Genomic DNA, 19,619 nt, shown 5'->3' on the forward strand with positions numbered 1-19,619 from the left:
AACTTTTCATGCTTGTCTTATAAGCAGGGCCAGGAGTGGACACTCTTTGGGGGAGGTAATACAAGGTTTGTTGAAACTCCCCAACCCCAAGGGCTAGCACATGTCCACACACATGGCAAACCCTCAAGAAATACCAGAGCTGGAACTGTGGGATGGCATGTCCATGGCTCTACCAGGGTAGAGTTGTATTCCACCATTTGGGGCCAACCAGTAGAGTTCGATTCCAGGGTAGAAGGTAAAGGAAGCAGGGCAGCAGCCCCTAAAGAGGGCACAATGTGACACCGTGGTTCAGTGTCCTTGCAAGGGACACTGGTCAGATTGCAGGGATATCCCATGAGCTCAGAAAGACACCGACTTTGGAAATACTATAAAGCTGCAGTCCCCAACCTCTGTAGGTCCATGGCCTGTTAGGGACCAGGCTGCAGAGCTCTGCTGCCCAACCCGGCCCCCACCGTGGAAAAATTGTCTTCCATGAAACTTGGTGGGGGGGTGGCAATGAGCAAGCAACTCTTCATCTGTATTTACAGCTGCTCCCTCCCCATTGCTTGCATCACTGCCTCTCCCCACCCCCCCCCATAGAAAATCTGTCTTCCATGAAACCTGTTCCTGGAGCCAGAAAGGTTGGGGACAGCTGCTATCAAGGGAAACAGCAACTCTGCAAAACTTAAAATGAAATGACTTCAATTTCAGAGCAATTCTTAAATGATAGGGGGAAAAAATGCACCCCTGGTAGACTTGGAAACAGCGTATCTAACTCAGCCAAGAAAGCACAACATAGGATTGCAAAGAAAGAGTTTTTATTAGTCTGGCTTCAGAATGCAAAAATAAATAGAAAAATAAAATATAGAAAAATAAACAGAAAACAAACGTATTTACAGACAGCACAGTCATTACTTAAAAGTAGCGCCTACGCAGAGGTACACTTTCTGGTCCTAGCTGCATGTCAGGTTCCCTCATGCTGATGAGGAACCATTCTAGATTGTTTTCTCTGCATCTGTCTGCTTTCCCATGTGGCTGTTAGGAAGCCTCCTGCAACTCTGACAATTTCATATCCTCAGCCATAACTACGCTTGTCTTCCCTCTTGAATCCTAAGATCTTTTTAGCTTCCAGACATTTATGAGGTCTCTGTGCCACCCTCCTGTGTCTTACATAGAGGTAGGGGCAGGGATTGCCATTGAAGCCGAAGCTGAATTTTAATTTCAATCATTTTATTTGTAGCCCTTTTAAAATTCACACATCTTCCAAGTCAATGTCCAAGTTAAAAAATAAAAAAAATAAAAAATAAAAAAAATAAAATAAAATTCACACATCCATAGACTAAACTTGCTTAGAAGTACAGGTGGCCCTGAATTGCTTTGTCAACAACACTTCAAGGCCATCTTCATGGATATGGGAACTAGAATCCCCTCCTCCAGGATTCTCTCAACAGGCCTGTGTCTTCACGTCTCTAATTAAATGTCCCTTGTGTTCCCATCCTTCACAAATATATGATGGCACTGGTATCAAAATACTGTGTTCTTAGTGGTTGTCATAGAACTGATGTACTTGCAGCCTTGCTTGCAGTATAAATAACACTTAAATTCACATTTTGCATAACAGGGGCCTTGATCCTTGTGGATCGGGCCACGAGAGTATGACACATTCAATACATCCTGGCACACAAATGTTAAATAACAGTAATAAATTAATAAATATATAAATTATGTAAATATTTAAATAGCATTAAGGTCAGTGGCAACTTGATAGCTGGAAAATCTATATGTAGATTAGCTTGGTTGTTTCTGTGGGCAGTTAGCATCTACCTATAAAAATAGGGCAAAGACATCATGGCGATCCTAAAAAAATATTTTTAAAAAGCAAATCAAGTGGAAAATATCTTTTTGGGTCTTTTCCATTGTGTCTTTAAAAAGCTTTGCTGACTGTCTTCTACTTTTCCTCCAAGGTTTCATCCTGGGACAGGAACCTGAAAAAGAATGCCGAAAGTCTAGGTGGGATGGACATGCAGCAGCAATCTTCTTCCTAATAGCATGTTATCCCAGACAGCTGGGTTTTGAAGATTTCATGTCAGAAGGCCCAGGCCTCCTTATGTGGCCTAGAATCTGGCTGTGTCATGTTTGCCATCCTTGCTGAAAATCCTTTAGTGGCTCCCCGGGGCTCCCAATACAAGGTTCTATCTCGTGGAAGCTTGCAAGTCCTGCATGCCCTGACTCCTGGCTGCCTCTTTCTCTTCGTGGCCTTCCCCTCTAGGACGGCAGGACTCACGCCTCTTTTTTTTTTTTTTTTAACTGCAGCATAGTGCTAGACATAACATAGGCAGCAAATAACTACTTGTTCATGAGCAAATGTACATTTCTGATACTGGCAGCTTTCTGTGCCGGACACCCCATCCCCCTTTCCTCTCCCCTACAGTCCCCACCTTTCCCCTGCACCTGGAAACACTGATTGTGCACGTTTGGGTCGGGCTTCCCGGGCCTGCTCACCTAACTGCAGGGCACAGACGCCCATTCGCTCCAAGAGGAGCTATAGTAGCGGTCCCGGGCTTGCACGCGGACGTTGGCATGCTTTTGGCAGATGACCGTGGCTGAGGTCTTGTCCGTGGAGATTGTATCTTTCTGCTAAGGAGAAGGAAATCCGTGAAGGTCCACTGTCCATTGGCAATGCAGACACAAGGCAGGCCGAACTCATTTCTGCAAAGCACGGACTCGCCAAGCAAGCACACCCCTGTCTTAGGGCACGCCCCTTGCAATACACAGGGGAGCGCGTAGAACCTGCGCCACCTACTGGCAGAAGCTACGAACACAGATGTGGCTTTTCTACTTTGTAAGCCTCGAGGGAGAAATCGTGGGGCCCAGGTCTCATCGTTCCAGCACAGCTGCCTTGCCCCACGGCCCCGTGGGCAGTCACCCTAGTCCTAGGCTGATGGGAGGACTGAGACAGATTTTCCCCAGCCATCCCCTGAATATTCAGAAATACCATATCCTGATCTTTTCTTTTCTTTTTTTCTCCCCAACTTCATGAGTTTATATAGCTTGATCTTTTCATCAGACAAAGCTGCCATCAAATCCTGGCACTGCTACTTAATAGCTGGGGAACGTCAGGCAAATGTCTTAGGTCCTCTGTGTCTGTTTCCTTATTTATAAAGAGGGATCACAGTAATGCCTACTTCATAGCATTGTAAAAGTTACAGGTAGTAATCATGTAACACTCTTAGCAAGTCTTTAGCACATAGAAAGTACTCAACTATTAATGATGTATATCTTAAATATAGAAGATACTTACCAAGTTTTTAAAAAATATTTAGGTAAAATCTATTCCAGAATAGCCTCTTCCCTCCCAAACCCCCAGTTTTTTTTTCCCTCCCCAGGGACTGACTGAATCATTAAGTTTCTACCACATGCTAAATGCTATGCTGAATGAGGTCTTTGTCTAGTGACTTTAAAAGTGGGGTCACAGGAGGCTAAGGCTCTGGAAATGTGCCTCTGGAACCTCGTAAGAGGCAAAGAGATTCAGATCTAAGGCATGAAAGTTGGAAAGACATTGTCTTAACCTATGTAAGTGTTGACATCCTGTTTAGTAAAATAATTTCACGATATCTGGAAGAGCTGGGGGTTCACCATTATGGGTGAGATACGGCATGCACATTCTATCATTCATTATATGTACTCAGCTGGAGCAGTAATTTAAGGCTCCTGGAGCCCAGGTGTCTGTCCTATATCAGGATGAATTCTGAGTGCCACGATCAATTGGTCAACCATACTGGTGATGGTGGGGTGCTTAGGTGCATGGACTTTGTGTCTGGCAGACTGAGTTTGTGTCCTGGTTTTGTCACTTCCTATCGGTGTGACCTTGGGCAAGTCACTTAACCTCTCTGAGTTCCAATGTCTTCACTTGCGAAATGGTGATAATAATACTGGCTGTCTTCGTAGGCTTAATTTTGTGGATAGAGTGAAATAGACATGGAAAACCCTTGGCATAGTTTTTAGCACATGGAAAGTGCTAAAAAAAAAAAAAAGCAGTATGTGCTACATAACAATGTTTCAGTCAAAGAAGGACCATATAGATGAGGGTGGTCCCATAAGATTATAATATTGTATTTTTACTGTAACTTTTCTATGTTTAGATATGTTAAATGCACAAATATGCCCCATTGCGTTACACTTGCCTACAGTATTCGGTACAGTGACATGCTGTACAGGTCTGTACCCTAGGATCAACAGGCTATACCATACGGCCTAGGACAGGCATGCCATCATGTTTGCACGATGACGGGATTCTCAGAACGTGTGTCCCCATTGTTAAGTGATGCACGGCTGTAGCTGCGATTATCGCTATTCATCTTCTCCCCGGTGTGGGCCCCTATAAACCTGACCACGGGCTATCCTGCACCCGAACCCCTTCTTACCTTTTCTCTTTTGTTCTTGCCCTGAACCTGAACATTGAACGTCAGGGAGAAGTAGGAATGCGGAGTACTCCAGGAGTCGGGGTACTCCCAGCTGACCTCCACATGCCGGGGATTCTCTAACGGCTTCAGCTGCAGGTTCTTGGGCGGGTCGGGTTTGACTGCGGAAGAGCATAAACACCCTTTATTTTCCTAACGGGGCTTCGAAGGTAGGCGGTTTTAGCTTCTGATCCCACTTGCACCTTTGCCCAGTGGGGAGTCCACTGGAGAGTTACTCAAGCTCCCTGAGCCCCCGGCTGGCACGTGGGACGCCCCTCTGCCTCTGGGGCTCACACCGGTGCCGGGGAAGGCAGTTGTCATCAAAGGCCATCTCCGTTACTGCGGCGCCTGGGAGATCTCAGACTCCTCCTCACTGCACAATCAGACGGGCCCTGGCGCTGGAACCACCTCTGCTTAGTGCTCAGAAGAAAGTCCTTCGAGACCAGAAGCCTCTCAGGTCTGGGCCATGCAGACCTGGGCCACCCTCTCATGCTTAAGCCCTCACTTTGCACCAGATGCAGAATGCAGCTGAGCCTCTCGCTGGGGACAAGATGAGAGGTTTCCCCTTTACTGCCCTTTCTTTTGTCTTTTCATAGCTTCGGGCACTGACTTATCTTGTAGCAGTTGTAGTCAGCTGTCTCTATGCTCTATTTATTCAATGAATAATTACTGAGCACTCATGATGTTCCAGCGTGGAGGATACAACAGTATCACCAAGACTCCCTCCTTGAATTGGAGACCTTCTTCTGGACAAGAGGAGGGAGAGATGAGCTATGGCGTGTGCTTGGGCTCTGTGGGGCAGCACTGCTGCATGCACGGAGCCCAGCTCCCAGCAGGAGCTTCCCTCTGCTCTGGACACAACTGACATCTTTCCTTTAGGCGTCAGCTAGCTGCTACCTCTTCAGAGAGACCTTCCCCCACCACCCCCTGTGAACTTGACCCCACCCTCCCCCACCCACCAAGTACAAACTCTCCACGAATCCTAGAGCGAGTCCTGTGGCCCTATCACACTTTATCATGGTGCTTGGTCAATGAGTAAACAGTAAAGGAAATGATTAACGGTGAATTCTCTGTCTGCCAATTTAAAAAAAATAGATGTCCATTTCGGAGGGGTTTATATTCCAATAAAGAAATCCCTTTGCAAATGCTAAAGAAAGATTGGTTGGGAGTAATTGCAAATTAGTAGGGAGGGCCTGGTTTGGAATATACATATTATGCGGGAGGGGCTCTGAGATTTATCATGGAAGCTACGCGGGCAGCAGACCTGCAGCACAGCAAAGAGCCTGCTCTTCCTCGCAGGGCAGAGCCGGGTCTGAATTGCCAGCTGTGAGATCTGGGGCAAGTTGCTTAACCGTTCTAACACTCAGTTTCCTCTTCCTTAAAATGCAGATAATATCACCAGCAAAGTGGTATTAACTGGGCAGCACCTAAGTGGACACATAGGTACTACAGTAATTGGTATTGGGCAGGTGGGAGGGGGGCGGGTATATACATATACAATGAGATGTGCACCATCTGGGGGATGGTCATGCTGGAGACTCAGACTTGTGGGGGAAGGGGGGAAAGGGCATTTATTGAAACCTTAAAATCTGTACCCCCATCATATGTCAAAATAAAAAAAAAGAAAAGAAAAGAAAAGAAAAGAAAAGAAAAGAAATGCAGATAATAGTATCCGCATCATTTCTCTTCCAGGTGCAAAATAAGAGAGATGATACTTGGAAACCCCCACGCACTGTTACCCTTGTGCATGGGACATCGCGACCATGTGACAAATGATCCGAAACTCACTGATGTCCCTGATGAAGAAGCTGCTGGTGTAGTTTTCATACTTGAGCCTGTGAATGGCATCCAGCACGACCTCCATGGGCAGGCTTTCCTCGGCGGCTGGGCAGGCATTGTCCTCCTGACACTCCACCGAGAACTTCTTATGCTCCCCATGGTCCCTCTCTGCAGAGAGGGTGGGTGTTCCACATGTCACCCCTTGGGCATCAGAGGAGCTGGAGTCAAAGACAGAAAGTATTCTGTGGTCGCACATTGGCCAGCGGATGCCTACTGATCGTGGCCAGCGAGTGCCTACTGATCGTGGCCAGCGAGGCAGGCTAAGGCCTCAGCTGCCTGTCCGAGGTCACAATTTTCTACCCAGGGGTTAAGAAACCGCCTTCCCCAGGAGAATAAACTTATCTTCAAGAGACGGCACAAATGTTTAGAAACCTGCACCTGTCTCTGGCCTAAATGAATATGGAAGTTTTTTAAGATTCACAGTCTCTGATTTAATTAAAATTAAAAATTTAAATTCATTTTTATAATTTTAATTATAAAAATCAATATATGCTAATTGTAAAAATTAATATGATGAAGATTTATATAGTGGGAATAAGTGTGTGCCTTCTTCATCCCTCCATTAACCCTAAACTCACCCCCCAGATATAAATACTATTCAGAGCTTGCTGCATCCTTCCAGACTTTTCTCAATGAATATTCAAGATAATTATTATTTCTACATGTATATATATATATATTACCTATAAATACACATGTAGATTTCATTTTTAATGAAATAGGATCAAATTATATATATATAATTTTATGATGATATTTTTCCCCTCTGAACATTTTATGGGGAGCTCTCCACCTCAAAACACAGGTTGAGTTATTGGCTTTAAAGACTGCACAGTAAGTCAGAGAATAGTGTACCATGCTTTTGTTAACTGTTCTCTGCTGATTAGCAAAAACATCACAATGAACACATGCACCTATGTCTTTGTGCACTTGTAGAAGCATTTCTTTAATGAGCATTTTCCTTTTAAAGATGGGAAAGTGAGATCCCAAAGCTTAAGTTACTCTAAACCATGGCAAAACCACGTGATCACCTAGGGTTTGCTCCCTTGTCCTACATTGCTCAGGAACTTAGATGATGATTAAAGTAAGTCACATGGGGGCTAACACAGGTCCTGCATCCAGGAAAACTGGTTTCTTGGGGAAAGTCCAAGTGTGGGGGACAAACAGCGAACTTCAGATTCGTGGTGTCAGTGGCAGTAAAAGGAGTTGAGGTGGCCCTGGGAAAGTTCCGAGAGGCCTCAGAGTTTTGGAGTCTGCTTTAGGCCTTCCAAGACCTACGCCCTAGACTAGAGCTTTTGTGTTTATTTTTGACTTAAAGTGCAGTTTTGGCAAGTCATTCATAGGTTTGAACTCTCCTTTTATCCCTTCCCCTGGTGCTATGAGCCTAAAAGAAGCATTGCCAGGCAAGAGAGATGAGCAGGCTCAAACACAGCAGAGGCCATTCTCAAATCGTGATAATATCCTGTTCTAACACATGCATTTACTCATTCATGCGACTGGCTTCAATCTCTGTGCTTTTTTCCCCAACTTAGGCAAGAAAGGCGGGGGGTTGAAAAAATATGTGTTTGACTTTGTTCTTCCCCATATCATTAACCGATGATAAGTCGCTGATAGGTCACCCTTATTTTCTTAATGAAATAGTTTTAGCAAAATGCTGAGAAGCCAGAGTGCTTTCACTTACCCTCTGCTGCTTTTGACACTGAATTTCAGATCAGTACTGATCGCCGTCAGCCACCAGCAGGTGAAACGTCCAGAATAATTCTTGGCCTCGCATTTTAGAAAGGTCTTATTTTTAGGTTCTGGATTTGAAAAGAACAAAAATTCATTATTTAGTGGGTTTCTTTTCTTTCTTGTCTTTTTTTTTTTTTTCAGAAAGATTGTGATTGTGATGAATCACAGGCCACCAAATGGGACCAGGGTAAAGTTCTTCCATTTATAATATTTCCTGGGAAAATGCTGCTGCTCCCCTGTTGGGTGGTTCAGTGAGGATTGGGGGTGTCCCAGTTGGGTCCTGATTCTTCAGAGTACACTACGCACCTAACACATCGGTCGGATGTGTTAATTTTTTTCAAGCCTGCCACACCACTGCTGAATTATACACTATACACATCAGTTAATTTCCATTAGCCATCCAATAATACCACCGCTATTTAAAGAGAACCTCAGGACAACCATTCAGACTGACTAGGAAGCTCTCAATATAAGATTTTGATGGTTGATAACCCAAAGGGTCCAGGAAAGCAAATGAAAATGGAGGTCCTCGGTAGTTTCAATAAAAGACTTGATGTTAACCCATTAACTGCACCAATCATGTCCTGCCTTTTCAATTTTTTATTTTTATATCTCTTACGAGCGAAAGAGAAAATTGACACTATCCGAGAGAATTACCTTTCTGGTCCTTTAAAATATCAGTGGACCCAACTCCATCTTCCCTTTTGTGAAGCAGCAGGAGCGAGTGGCTCAGAACCTCGCCTCCTTTGCGACAGGTGTAGCGGCCAGCATCTCTGAACTCTATGACTTGCACGGTCAGGGTTTTGCCAGAGCCTAAGATCTCATTGCTCTGGTCTGAGGTCCAGGTGATGCCTTCTTCTTCAGGGGTATCACAGGTGAGGACCACCCTTTCTCCGGGGGCATCAGGGTACCAATCCAACTCTACAACATAAACTGTAGAGCACAAGGAGTAGAGACCAGGCTGCAAGCAACATGACCCTGGGGCTGTGTTTTATTAACTATTTGGGCACCCCCACTGCCTAAAACAACCTTGCTCATAACAAGTGTTTGGCGAATGCCTGCTGAAATGATCTCAGGGCAATGGGCCCCATTTGGGCTCAAGGTCATGGAACAGAGAAACTAAGAGTTTTATAGCTGCCTTTCATAAGGAACCTCTGATTAGCTGGCAGATGGGAATAAGACAGGGTACAGTATTTAGCAAAATAACATAGTGGTTAAAAGCTCAGGGTGTTGGGAAAGACTGACCATGACTGAAATCCTGTCTCCACTAACTGGCTGGACTTGGAGTAAGGCACTTAATCACCATGAGCCTCAGTTTCCTCATCTGTAAAATGATAACATCAATAATAATAATATCTATGTCATAGGTTTGGCAGAGAATTAAAGGCAAAAACCATGTAAAGCACTTAGTACAGTGTCTGCACATGGTAAATTCTGTGTTGGTTATTGTTACTCACAGACTAAAGAGTCAGCCAACTGCACCAAGAAACCCTCTTAACAATTTTCCATGGGGATTTAAGGATTTAGTTCCTTTTGCATGAAATTCAGTGGAGATTTTCAATTCTCTCTGTATTTTTTTCTTTTTTTTTTAGTTTTCATACACTCTTGGGAGGCAGCCCAGTAGATCCTACTCTTCCCATTTTATGAAGGAGGGTACTGAGGCCAAGGGTCAAAGCAAGATCATATTAAGATAGAAGTACAACAAGAGCTACAGCCCAGACCTCCCGTCTCTTAGGCTTTGCAAGGGGTATCTAATGCCACTATCTAAACTGGCCCTTGAGGAACGGCTTAGTGTAGTATTTCAAAGAGTGTGCCATATCAAAGCTTCACACATTCGTTTATCCATGCATCCATTATTAATCGAATAGAATAGTGTAATGCAGTGGTTCTCAAAGAATGATCACTGAAATGCCATTAGCAGCATCGCCTGGGAAGCTATTAGAGATGCAAATTCTTATTTGCTGAATCAGAAACTTTGGGATGGGCCCAGTGACCTGTTTTTAAGCTCCATAGATGGTTTTGATGCCTGCTCAAGTTCGTGAGTCACAATGGCTGAAAGCCTGGATCCTGGAGAGGCACGGGTCTGGATTTGGAATCAGATCTAGCCCTTACCCCAGCCTTGTGGTCTTGAGCAAGCCATTCAATTATTCTAAACTTCGGTGTTTTCATCTTTAAAATGAGACAAATATTAGTACTTGCTTCAGAAGGTCGATACTTGGGTTACATAGGCTAATTCATACAAGAGCACCTTTCAGTACCCTATAAATGGAGGTTCTCGATATTGGCCTTGAGTGTAAAGCATTGTGGAATATAAAGTTCTTGATTTATATCATTGAGATTTCTAAGGACCGAATGGGTAATAAAGATAAGAGGTCAAAGCACTTGGGTCCCAACTCGGGGTATGATTAGCTGTGCTGACATAGAACCTCGTGGCACCTTTGGCTTTTTCTACTTTTTCTTTGTTTCCCAGGCGACTGAACAGCATGGTTTCTTTCCCTCACAACTAGGACTCAAGAAGTCCAGAAGACCCTTGCCCAGGGGCAGAGAACAGAGCCACAAGAGCAAAGCGGATGAAACGCACCACGAAGCTAGTGCTTAGCTTCGCTGCATCATCCAGCCTCCCGAGTCACAAGCCCCCTGAGTGTTTCTCACATTGACTTTCTGGAATTTCTGTGGTTTACCAAATCAAAAGTAACTAAGGGGTTAAATAGACAAGGGCCAAGTTTCCCCGAGCTCATTGAAAATCCCTATGGCTCAGGCCTTTGCCTTTACATAACCAAGGGTCTGAGACTCTCAAACCCTCATGGGGTTCGGGGGTGGGGTAGGCTGGATTGCTGTCTCCTCAAAATTTTTAAGAAGACAGCAATGGCCCCAAATTTCTCTCAGGCACCCATTTCAGTGCTGTACTCTTCTGACTATCAACAGATTATTTCTGATCATCAGCTGAAATCTATCATCTTTAATTTATGCCTATTCCCTCTCGCTCAGCTCTCCACGGACACAGGAAATAATTGCTTCATGTCCTTGTAAAATCTTCAAATACTTAAGTGCACAGGCTTGGAAGTGAGGCAGAATTGGGATCAAGTTCCTGTCCTACCCTCACCAGGTACGTGATATTGATTGGGCAAGTCACTTAATCTTTTTAGCCTTAATTTTCAATATCTATAAAATGTGTTACAGACAGTTCCGACTTCATATGGTGGTCGTGAGAATTAAATGAGATACTGTGCTCAATAAATAGTAACTATTATCATTATATAATTAAGGACTAATTGCCAACATTATTATGGTGGCTTCATGAGAAACATCTGAAGGTCTTTCAGGTACAACCAACAATCAGTTAATGCATATTTACTGGGTGTGAGATACTAGAAGGATAGAGGAAAACTTCTTTTACTAGTACCCATTCTATTAGTCTACTAATCATTTTTATCAATCATTAGGATAATAATAAGTTTCTCTTGAATGATCAGAGAGCAAAAGAACAATACTAACTAACATTTACTTTCATGTTATCATCTGGTGTCTTCTGTATTCATTAACACATTTAATAACCCATGTGCTAGGTGTCACTGTAATACCATTTTACAGTTGAGAAAACTCAGGCTCCTTGGTGACCTAGCTCAAGGTCACATAACCAGGACTTGAACCCAAGTCAATGTGAGTGTAAATCCTATGCGTTCTCCAAGGAGCTTAGTTAAGAGGTGGGCTCATCACAGTGCCTGCTGAAGCGGCAATATCTTGTGGTGGAATGGGAAATGGTAGGATATAGTTGTTATACTTTTCAAATCCTCACTTTGGAACTTTAATTGTATGAAATAGCTGGGTTTTGGTAATACTGGCAAAGACCATATCTCCTTTCCCAACGCAGTCCAGAAAAAAAGCTCCTTTTCTGGCATCCAATGTGAAAACCAAATGATATGGATATCTACAAAGTGAAAGAGGAAATTGTGGCCTTGCATTTTCCCAGGGGACGGTTCTCACTAGGGGGACCCAATGCATGGTCACTCATTGCTGTCTGATTTCCCGCCAGAGGCGGCCTGAGAGTCCTGCTTAGATTCTGGGGCTGCCCTAGAGAGTAAGGAGAGGCTGGTTACCATCTTTCTCCAGTTCCCAGATGGCCGAGAGGGGAGATGCCAGCAAAACCAGGCAGAACCAGGAGATGACCAGCTTCCAATGACACATCTTAAGGACGGAGAAAAACAAAAGGAAGAGAAAGAGGAAAAGAGAAGGGAGAGGAAGGAAAAAGAGAAGAGAGAATGTTAATAATTATGCAGTAACCTTTGGGAACCACATATACATTCTAGCTAAATTTTTTAAAATCTTGATTTTTTTCCCCTTTCTTCTCCACTCTGTCAGGCTGATACTTAGTGAATTACAGGAGCCCTATGCCAGTTTCTGGGTAAGAACATCTCCAAATAGAGAAGCATAGGTTAATCTGGAGCACTGGAGATGAGAGATCTAAGGCCAGCCATCGATATCATCTTCTTACTTTAAGATGAGAGACCTAAAGCTTGGAGGAGGAACATGAGTTGTTTGGATCAACATTCAGTGGTTATGTATTCAGTGCTCACTATGTAAACAGCACCGAGCTGGGAGCAGTTGGGAGAGAACAAAAAAGGTGTTACCTGGATCCCACTTTCTAGGAGCAAACACATTTACTCAACAAATATTCGTGAAGTCAGTGTGCTGAATGGCCCCCTCCTGTTGGGGAGCTAAGCCACACTCTTGTATCACTGTAGCTCAGGCAGTGTGAGCTGGGACACCCCGGGTTCCGGACTTGGCTTAGGGACAGGAAAGATAATACAGAGCCAAACGTTCAAGTTCTGGCAACAACCTGGTCGCCAGCTCTTGTAGAGGCTTAGTTTCTCTAGTTTAGATGGGAATGGCTCCAAATTCAAAGATGACTCCTTCCCACATCCCGTAACCTAGTGGTTCTCCAACTAGAGTGTATGTTGGAATAACCTAGAAGCATTTCTAAAACAGACTGCTGAGCCCCACCCTAGAGTATCTGGTTCAGCAGATTTGGGAGCCAGGCCTGAGAATCTGCATTTCTCCTTCCTTCCTTCCTTCCTTCCTTCCTTCCTTCCTTCCTTCCTTCCTTCCTTCCTTCCTTCCTTCCTTCCTTCCTTCCTTCCTTCCATCTTTCTTTCTCTTTTTCCATGAAACTACATTTCAAAAGAGAGAGAATCTGCAAGTCTAAAAAGTTGCCAGGGGAAGCTTGTGCTACAAGTGCTGGGGCCAACACTTTGAAAGCCACTGGTTTAAGCCATGCCCAGGGTCTAGAACCCCTGGAAATCAAGGTGTTCTTTGGGAAAAGGCCAAAAAATATTGATATATCTACCATGAAATAATGAAATGCATAATTTTGTATTAAATCAGCTACCATCTTATATTGAAACTTAGTCTAGATTTGTATCCAGAGTGTATGAAAATCTTCACACTGCAAAAATTACACTCCGCTTATGAATGGGGTAGAGGTGACCATTGTTTGATTTCATTCAGGGACACCTTCATCCACCTTGTGCAGCACCAATGGTCTGAAGGAACACGGTTTCCAAAACCACGTGTCTAGAAAATCACATGAAGAACAAGGCTCAAATGTTTCAGTCAAATACCTTAAAAGTGGGAACTCTTTGGCTGGAGTGACTGAGTATTGACAAACCACATCTTTGTTAGAACTACTGTGAACCCTTTATTCTCTTATATTATAAAGTTTCCAAGTGGCAGAGACAGGGCTAGAAGTTAGGCCTTCTTGTAGACTGCTCAATTCTCTGTCACTAAAGCATTGAGTTTAGGGACATGGGTATCAATTCAGTCCAGGTTATGACTGTAGGAAGTACTAGCTGGTACAGACCATTCGTTAGTATATTCACAGGCTTGGAGTCAAGGAGACATGGGCTTGAATTCTGGTCCTACCACTCACTAGTTGTGTGATGTTGGCCAAGTTACTCTCTGAACCTCAGTCTCTTCATCTATACAATGGACATAATATTCATCTCAAAGAGTTGTTAGGAAAGGCAATGCGATGACATATTATAGAAAATAATCAAAACATATTAGCTTGTCCCTAGAGGAAGAAATAAGGTGAAAATTTGATATGATATCTTTCTGTTTTGTATATAATGGAGAGCCAAAGAAATCGTGCCAGGCTATAGGGAAATGCCCAATTGCACGGGTCTGTAAAACCCAGATGTCGCACTCTGGGAATGGAAACAGTGGAGATTCTTGGCATCTCCTGGCGATTCCTTTATACTCTTTAATACTGGGGTTTTCCCTTTGGCTATGGGCCCAGAACTTCCTCTCCGGGCCTCTGATGCATTTAAGAATTTCAGGTGACCTGCATCAGGGCCTAGGGAGGGAGAGCCCTGGTGATGGTTCTCAGAAGCAGCTCCCATTGTAGTATCTCCTACACTTTCAACCACAGAACAGTGGCCGGGTGGAGATGGTGGTGGGTCACCCTCCTAATCAAATCCAGAGAAGCCAAGAAAGGGGCAATACGTGGTCACCTTTTGGCTTTCTGGCCGATCAGCAGATACTGGGAAGCTGTAGCTCTCAGCCCACATTTCCTTAGCATGGTACATTTAAGAATCTTGAGAATTAAAAAAAAATTTTTTTTCATTCAATTTCATAGATTCTATAAACTCTTGAAGCCCTTGCATGAGGGGTGAAGGGACCCCAAGTTAGGCACTCCTACTTTCTGGGGTGTTCTAAGGGCTCCTTTACACTAGTACCAATAAGGACACACCAATGACACTTGGGTGGGCATCTCTTTTCAGGTTTTTTTTTTTGTTTCTTTATAATGAGAATCATTAAAAAAATCAAAAGACACAGTCACGGCTGGCATGGGTGGCACAAGCAAAGTCCCCAGTTTTAGAGCCAGGTAGACTTCTAGCATTGGCAACTCAGCTCTGCCATGTATTCGCTGCGTGACCCCGGGCAAGTCACTTGACCTCTTTAAGCCTCATACTCTCAATCTGTAAAATGGGCATCCTAGAATTGGCGAGGAGTTCACGAAACAATTCATGTAAAGTATCCAGCATGGTGCCCAAGGAAGCGGGGACTCTATTTGCTCTCTTCCTTCCACACCACTTACCAAAATAACAGTGACAATAACATAGTTACTTCTTCACTGCTTGCCTTCCTGCCACACCGAGCTCTCTGATGGCAGGGATCATGTCTGTCTGGTTTCACACTTTATCCCTAGAGCCTAGCATTAGAGGGACTCTATCAATTATTAGAAGAATGAATGAATATAAAGAAATCACAAAATTTCAGATCCTGCCTGAGCTACATAGCGAGACCCTGACTCTATGAAAGAATAGAAAAATTATCTGGGTGTGGCGGTGCTTATGCCTCTATTCTCAGCTACGCAGGAGGCTGAGGCAGGAGGATCCGCTTGTTTGATCTCGCCTCTGCACTCAAGCCTGGGCAACAAAATGAGACCATCTCAAAAAAAAAATCAGATCCCCCAAAATGAACTCTAAGATCAAATTCTGATATCTTGATAAAATGATACCTTGTTAAAATGATTATTTTAACCTGATCATGATATTGCACACAATTTTACCTGGGCAAGTATGAGACTCCAGCATAGAAAAGATTATCTCCCCCATCCCACCCCCGATTCTCATAGATTTAAGAACTCTTTAGAAAATAGTGTTAAACATTACACTTACTTTTCAATTTTAAATAGGGCCAAAGTCAGTTAATCCAAAAGAACTGGGGAACCCAGCTGTCAATTTGGCTGCTATCATAATTGTCTACCAAGCTCAACACAAAAATGGGAGCAGCAAGTCTGATCTGTAATGTGCAGTTACGAAGTATAATTATGAATTCAGTTATTTTAAAGAATTCATGAAAGGCATTTTTAAAAGTTTCAATACTAAGGCAAACACCGTTGACCTTAACTCTGTATAATCCTTTAACTGATGGGCATACATATTTAGAAACAAATATATATATATATATAAATATATTTATATATAAATATATAATATTTATATATTTAATATATAAATATATTAAATATATATTTTATATATAATATAAATATATAGTATAAATATATATTAAATATATAATATATAAAAATATATAATATATATAAATATATATATACCACTTCGTAATAAGATAAAACAAAACTTTCTATGAAATGGGCATTTGTTCACAGACCTTTATACACAATAATTATCAGTTGACTTTCTAAATGGACAATTTACACATGAATCCCTAAAGCACCCAGTTTTCACTAGTGTCCCAGCAGTGAGTCACCAGGGGTGCTTGAGCCCACACTGCCAGGCTCAGGGGTAGCGTCATGGTGTCTACACCTGGGCAGCGGGAGCAGGGGACGGGGAAGTGCTTACCTTGTTCTGGGCAGGCTGCAGCGTCCAACGGGCCTGAAACCGTTGTTTCTTCTGCTGTTGCTGCTGCTAGAGCTTATATACCCCACTCCTACCAAGAGTTTGATGGAAACTCAAACTAGAAACTGACTGGTTCCAAGTTGCAACATTAAAAACAACTCTCAAAACCTTCTGGGGGAATTTCAAGAAGTTCCTTTTTTTCCCTCTCTCTCTGTGAGTGTGTATCAATAATGCCGAGGGAAGGCAGACATCAAAATCCCAGGTAATGAACTAAGAGGAAGTGCCTTTCGGGTGGGGGAAAAAGGAAGGAGATGAAGATGCTGATTCCTTTGGGTTGACATCATGGCCAAGGTGCTTAGAGACAGCGCGAGGAGGCAGCCTCCCTGGGTTCCAGAGACTGGGGAGGAAGGAAGCCCAAGCGGAGGGCAGGTGGGAGGCTGAGCTCCTGTTAGGATGGAGCAACTGTATGCTAGAGCTCCTACAAGCAAAATCCATGCTTCTCCCGAAGTCAAGGGGGATGAGATGAAGGGCAAAGGGTTTAGTATCCCTGTGGCATCTTCCCCCATATTATTCCTTTAACATCTAGATTTCAGAAACATACTATTCACATACTATTATTGTGGCTCCGTGCACCACACACACACACACACAAACACACACACACACACAGACACACACGCCCAGGCACATTCAGGCAGACGCAGCCCTGGGGAGATGATAAAAATGCGTGTACCACTAATAAGACTCACATAGGTGCAGAGACACATCCTGTGCTCATAGGTACTCGCTCGCAGAGACAGATGGGAGCAGAAAGTGAAATGTCACCGGCAGGCACACACACAGACAAGACACACACTCAAGACACATCTCCTTGGGCACCTAGACTATGAGAATACCCCCATTTCATTTGCACACGAATGTATGGCCCTAGGAGCTTTGCACAGATGCCCAGGATTAGCAAAATAAAGACATCTCTCCCCAGTGGAATTTACAGTTGCTAAGAGGTGTGCAGAGGTGTACGCAGGGTGTTCAAAGACACCCCCAAACCCTGTCTGCCCAGGAACAGGAACACGTAACCTGCAGGTACCCCGACCAGAACACGCGGACAGACGCGGGCCGTGCCCAGAGGCGCCGGCAGAGGGCGCTGCAGCGAGGCGGCCCGCGCCCCGGAGCCCACGGCGGGCGGCCCCCGGCCGGGCCTCTGCGGCGGGGAAGTTCCGGGGGCGGAGGTGGGGGCCGAGCCGGGTTTCAGGCGGGCACAGATTTCCGGGCTAACTTTCCTTGCCGTCTCAGCTGCGGGAAAACGGGAAACCCGGGCCAGAGCAGCGGAGCTTCCCAGCCGCACACTTCCTGCCTCCCGCCCCGTTTGTCCCTGCCGGGGAGGGCGCAGGCCGCGAGCCGGCGGTCCCACTGCTTATCCGGCCTCGTGCTCGGCAGGAGCCGGGACTTGCCTCGGCCCCGCCGGCCTCCTCCCATCCTGTGTCCTCTAGGCCTCGCAGAACTTTGCCTGGTTGGCTTCAAGTGGAACAAGTTCTGTATCCGAGATAAATGATTAAGGGAGCAAAGCAGGTTGCATTGTATGTTGGTTGTGCCATACCATTCGTGTGTGTGTGTGTGTGTGTGTGTGTGTGTGTGTGTGTGTGTGTGTGTGTGTGTGTGTGTGTGTAAGCAAGCCTGCTCTTTTCCCAACTGGTATCTCTGGAGAATATGTAACAGCTGGGGAGGGGGTTGTTTCTGTAAAAATGTATCCATTTCCCCCAACCTTAATCCCCAAAGGGTACTGAACAGAAAGCTATGTGAAATTGACACGACATAGTTTCACTGGTTTATTTGCAGTGGCTGCACTGCTACAGATAAGCCCCGTGTCCCCTATAAATAAATACATAAGATAAGACAAGGCCCCCAAAATACAGATATTATTCATCAGTTCATAAGAGCATCTTCGAAATTAATAAAATTGTGTAAATATAGTGTGCTAGTTGTGCAAAAGAAGCTTCGAAGTAAGCCCCCTGCCTCCCTTTTCCACCCAGATTGCAGTCCCAGGGCCAGTCCTATATGAAACTTGTGGGGCCACCACTGTTCACCCTACACCAAGGACAAGTAGTAGACACTTAAGAGCATGAACTGTGAAGCCACAGAGAGCTAAATTCCAGCACCTGCTCTGAAAGTTACTCAACTTCTCTAAGCCTCAGTTTCCCACATCTGTAAAATGAGGTTGCCTGATCTTAGGTTTGTTGTGAAAAATTAAATGAGATATGATCTTAGGTTTGTTGTGAAAAATTAAATGAGATATGATGGGATGCACTGAGCACAGCATCCTTAATGAATAGCTGCTTATACTATTTATCTTTTTGCCCTGCCATTATTTTTCTGCCAAAAGCCAGAAAGGCTTTTTGTAGCTCACATGGGGACATCAAAGATGACAAAAAAGTAGAAGAGTAGGGAAAAGTAGGGAAGAGTAGGGAAACAGGAATAGGGCTCTGAATAGTCCTCCGAATGAAAACACATGGCTATAACTGAGTCACTTATTTGTCTCTGAGCATCCAGGCAACCAAGATGAGAAAGAAGAATTCGCACCTGTCCCATCTCTGCCCCATGGGACTGTTTTGATGAGTCCCGTTTACTCACAGAGGAAGTAGTTCTCATGATTTATTTGCATGTAACAAAAAGATTCATGTTCTCAGGCCCCATGCTTAGGGATTGTGATTCAGTCCATCTGGGTGGGGCCCAGGAATCTGCATTTTATCAATGGAGGCTTTAATGTGGTCACTCACAGGTGGTTCTAATGTAGGGACACTTCAAGATAGGCTGTATACCTGTGCTCCATGACGTGGAGATACATCCTATGCCTCACTCCTCTCTGGACACCCCACAAGGCCAGCCAGCCCTCCGGTAATGTCAGCCAAGTGTCCTTTGACCTCATTTCACATAAGAGGTTTATCAGCTTGTCCCACCTCACCATCCAAACCCTGACCCCAGGCAAACGGAACCAATGCCTGTGAGCTCCCTACAGCTCACTCACCCTATGGGGTAGAACAGCAGGCACGCTGAGCTGCCGTTAATACGACTGATGAGTAAGCTCTGAGAGGCAGGCAATTCCCCTAGAAACTGAAAATAAGTTGAAAAAATTTTTGGCCACAAAACCTGTTTTTTCTTCCCTAGAAAAATACTCTGAGCTTCTAGTACGCATTTCAAATAAAGGAGAAACCATGTGTACTTTTTAAAATGCAAATGTTTACACGAT

At 44.3% G+C, this 19,619-nt stretch overlaps 1 protein-coding gene across 1 annotated transcript; it reads right to left on the minus strand.

Moving 5' to 3' along the window:
• Positions 1-803: 803 nt before the first annotated feature.
• IL12B (interleukin 12B) lies at positions 804-12,194 on the minus strand. The gene is made up of 7 exons (XM_075995980.1): positions 12,107-12,194; positions 8,667-8,942; positions 7,960-8,077; positions 6,228-6,436; positions 4,404-4,561; positions 2,482-2,613; positions 804-1,964 (listed from the first exon to the last, which is right to left on the minus strand). The coding sequence occupies exons 1-6, from the start codon at positions 12,192-12,194 to the stop codon at positions 2,482-2,484; spliced, it is 981 nt and encodes a 326-aa protein (XP_075852095.1). The 3' UTR covers positions 804-1,964.
• Positions 12,195-19,619: the final 7,425 nt, after the last annotated feature.

Source organism: Microcebus murinus, chromosome 21 (assembly GCF_040939455.1).
Source record: "Microcebus murinus isolate Inina chromosome 21, M.murinus_Inina_mat1.0, whole genome shotgun sequence".
NCBI classification, from domain to species: domain Eukaryota; kingdom Metazoa; phylum Chordata; class Mammalia; order Primates; family Cheirogaleidae; genus Microcebus; species Microcebus murinus.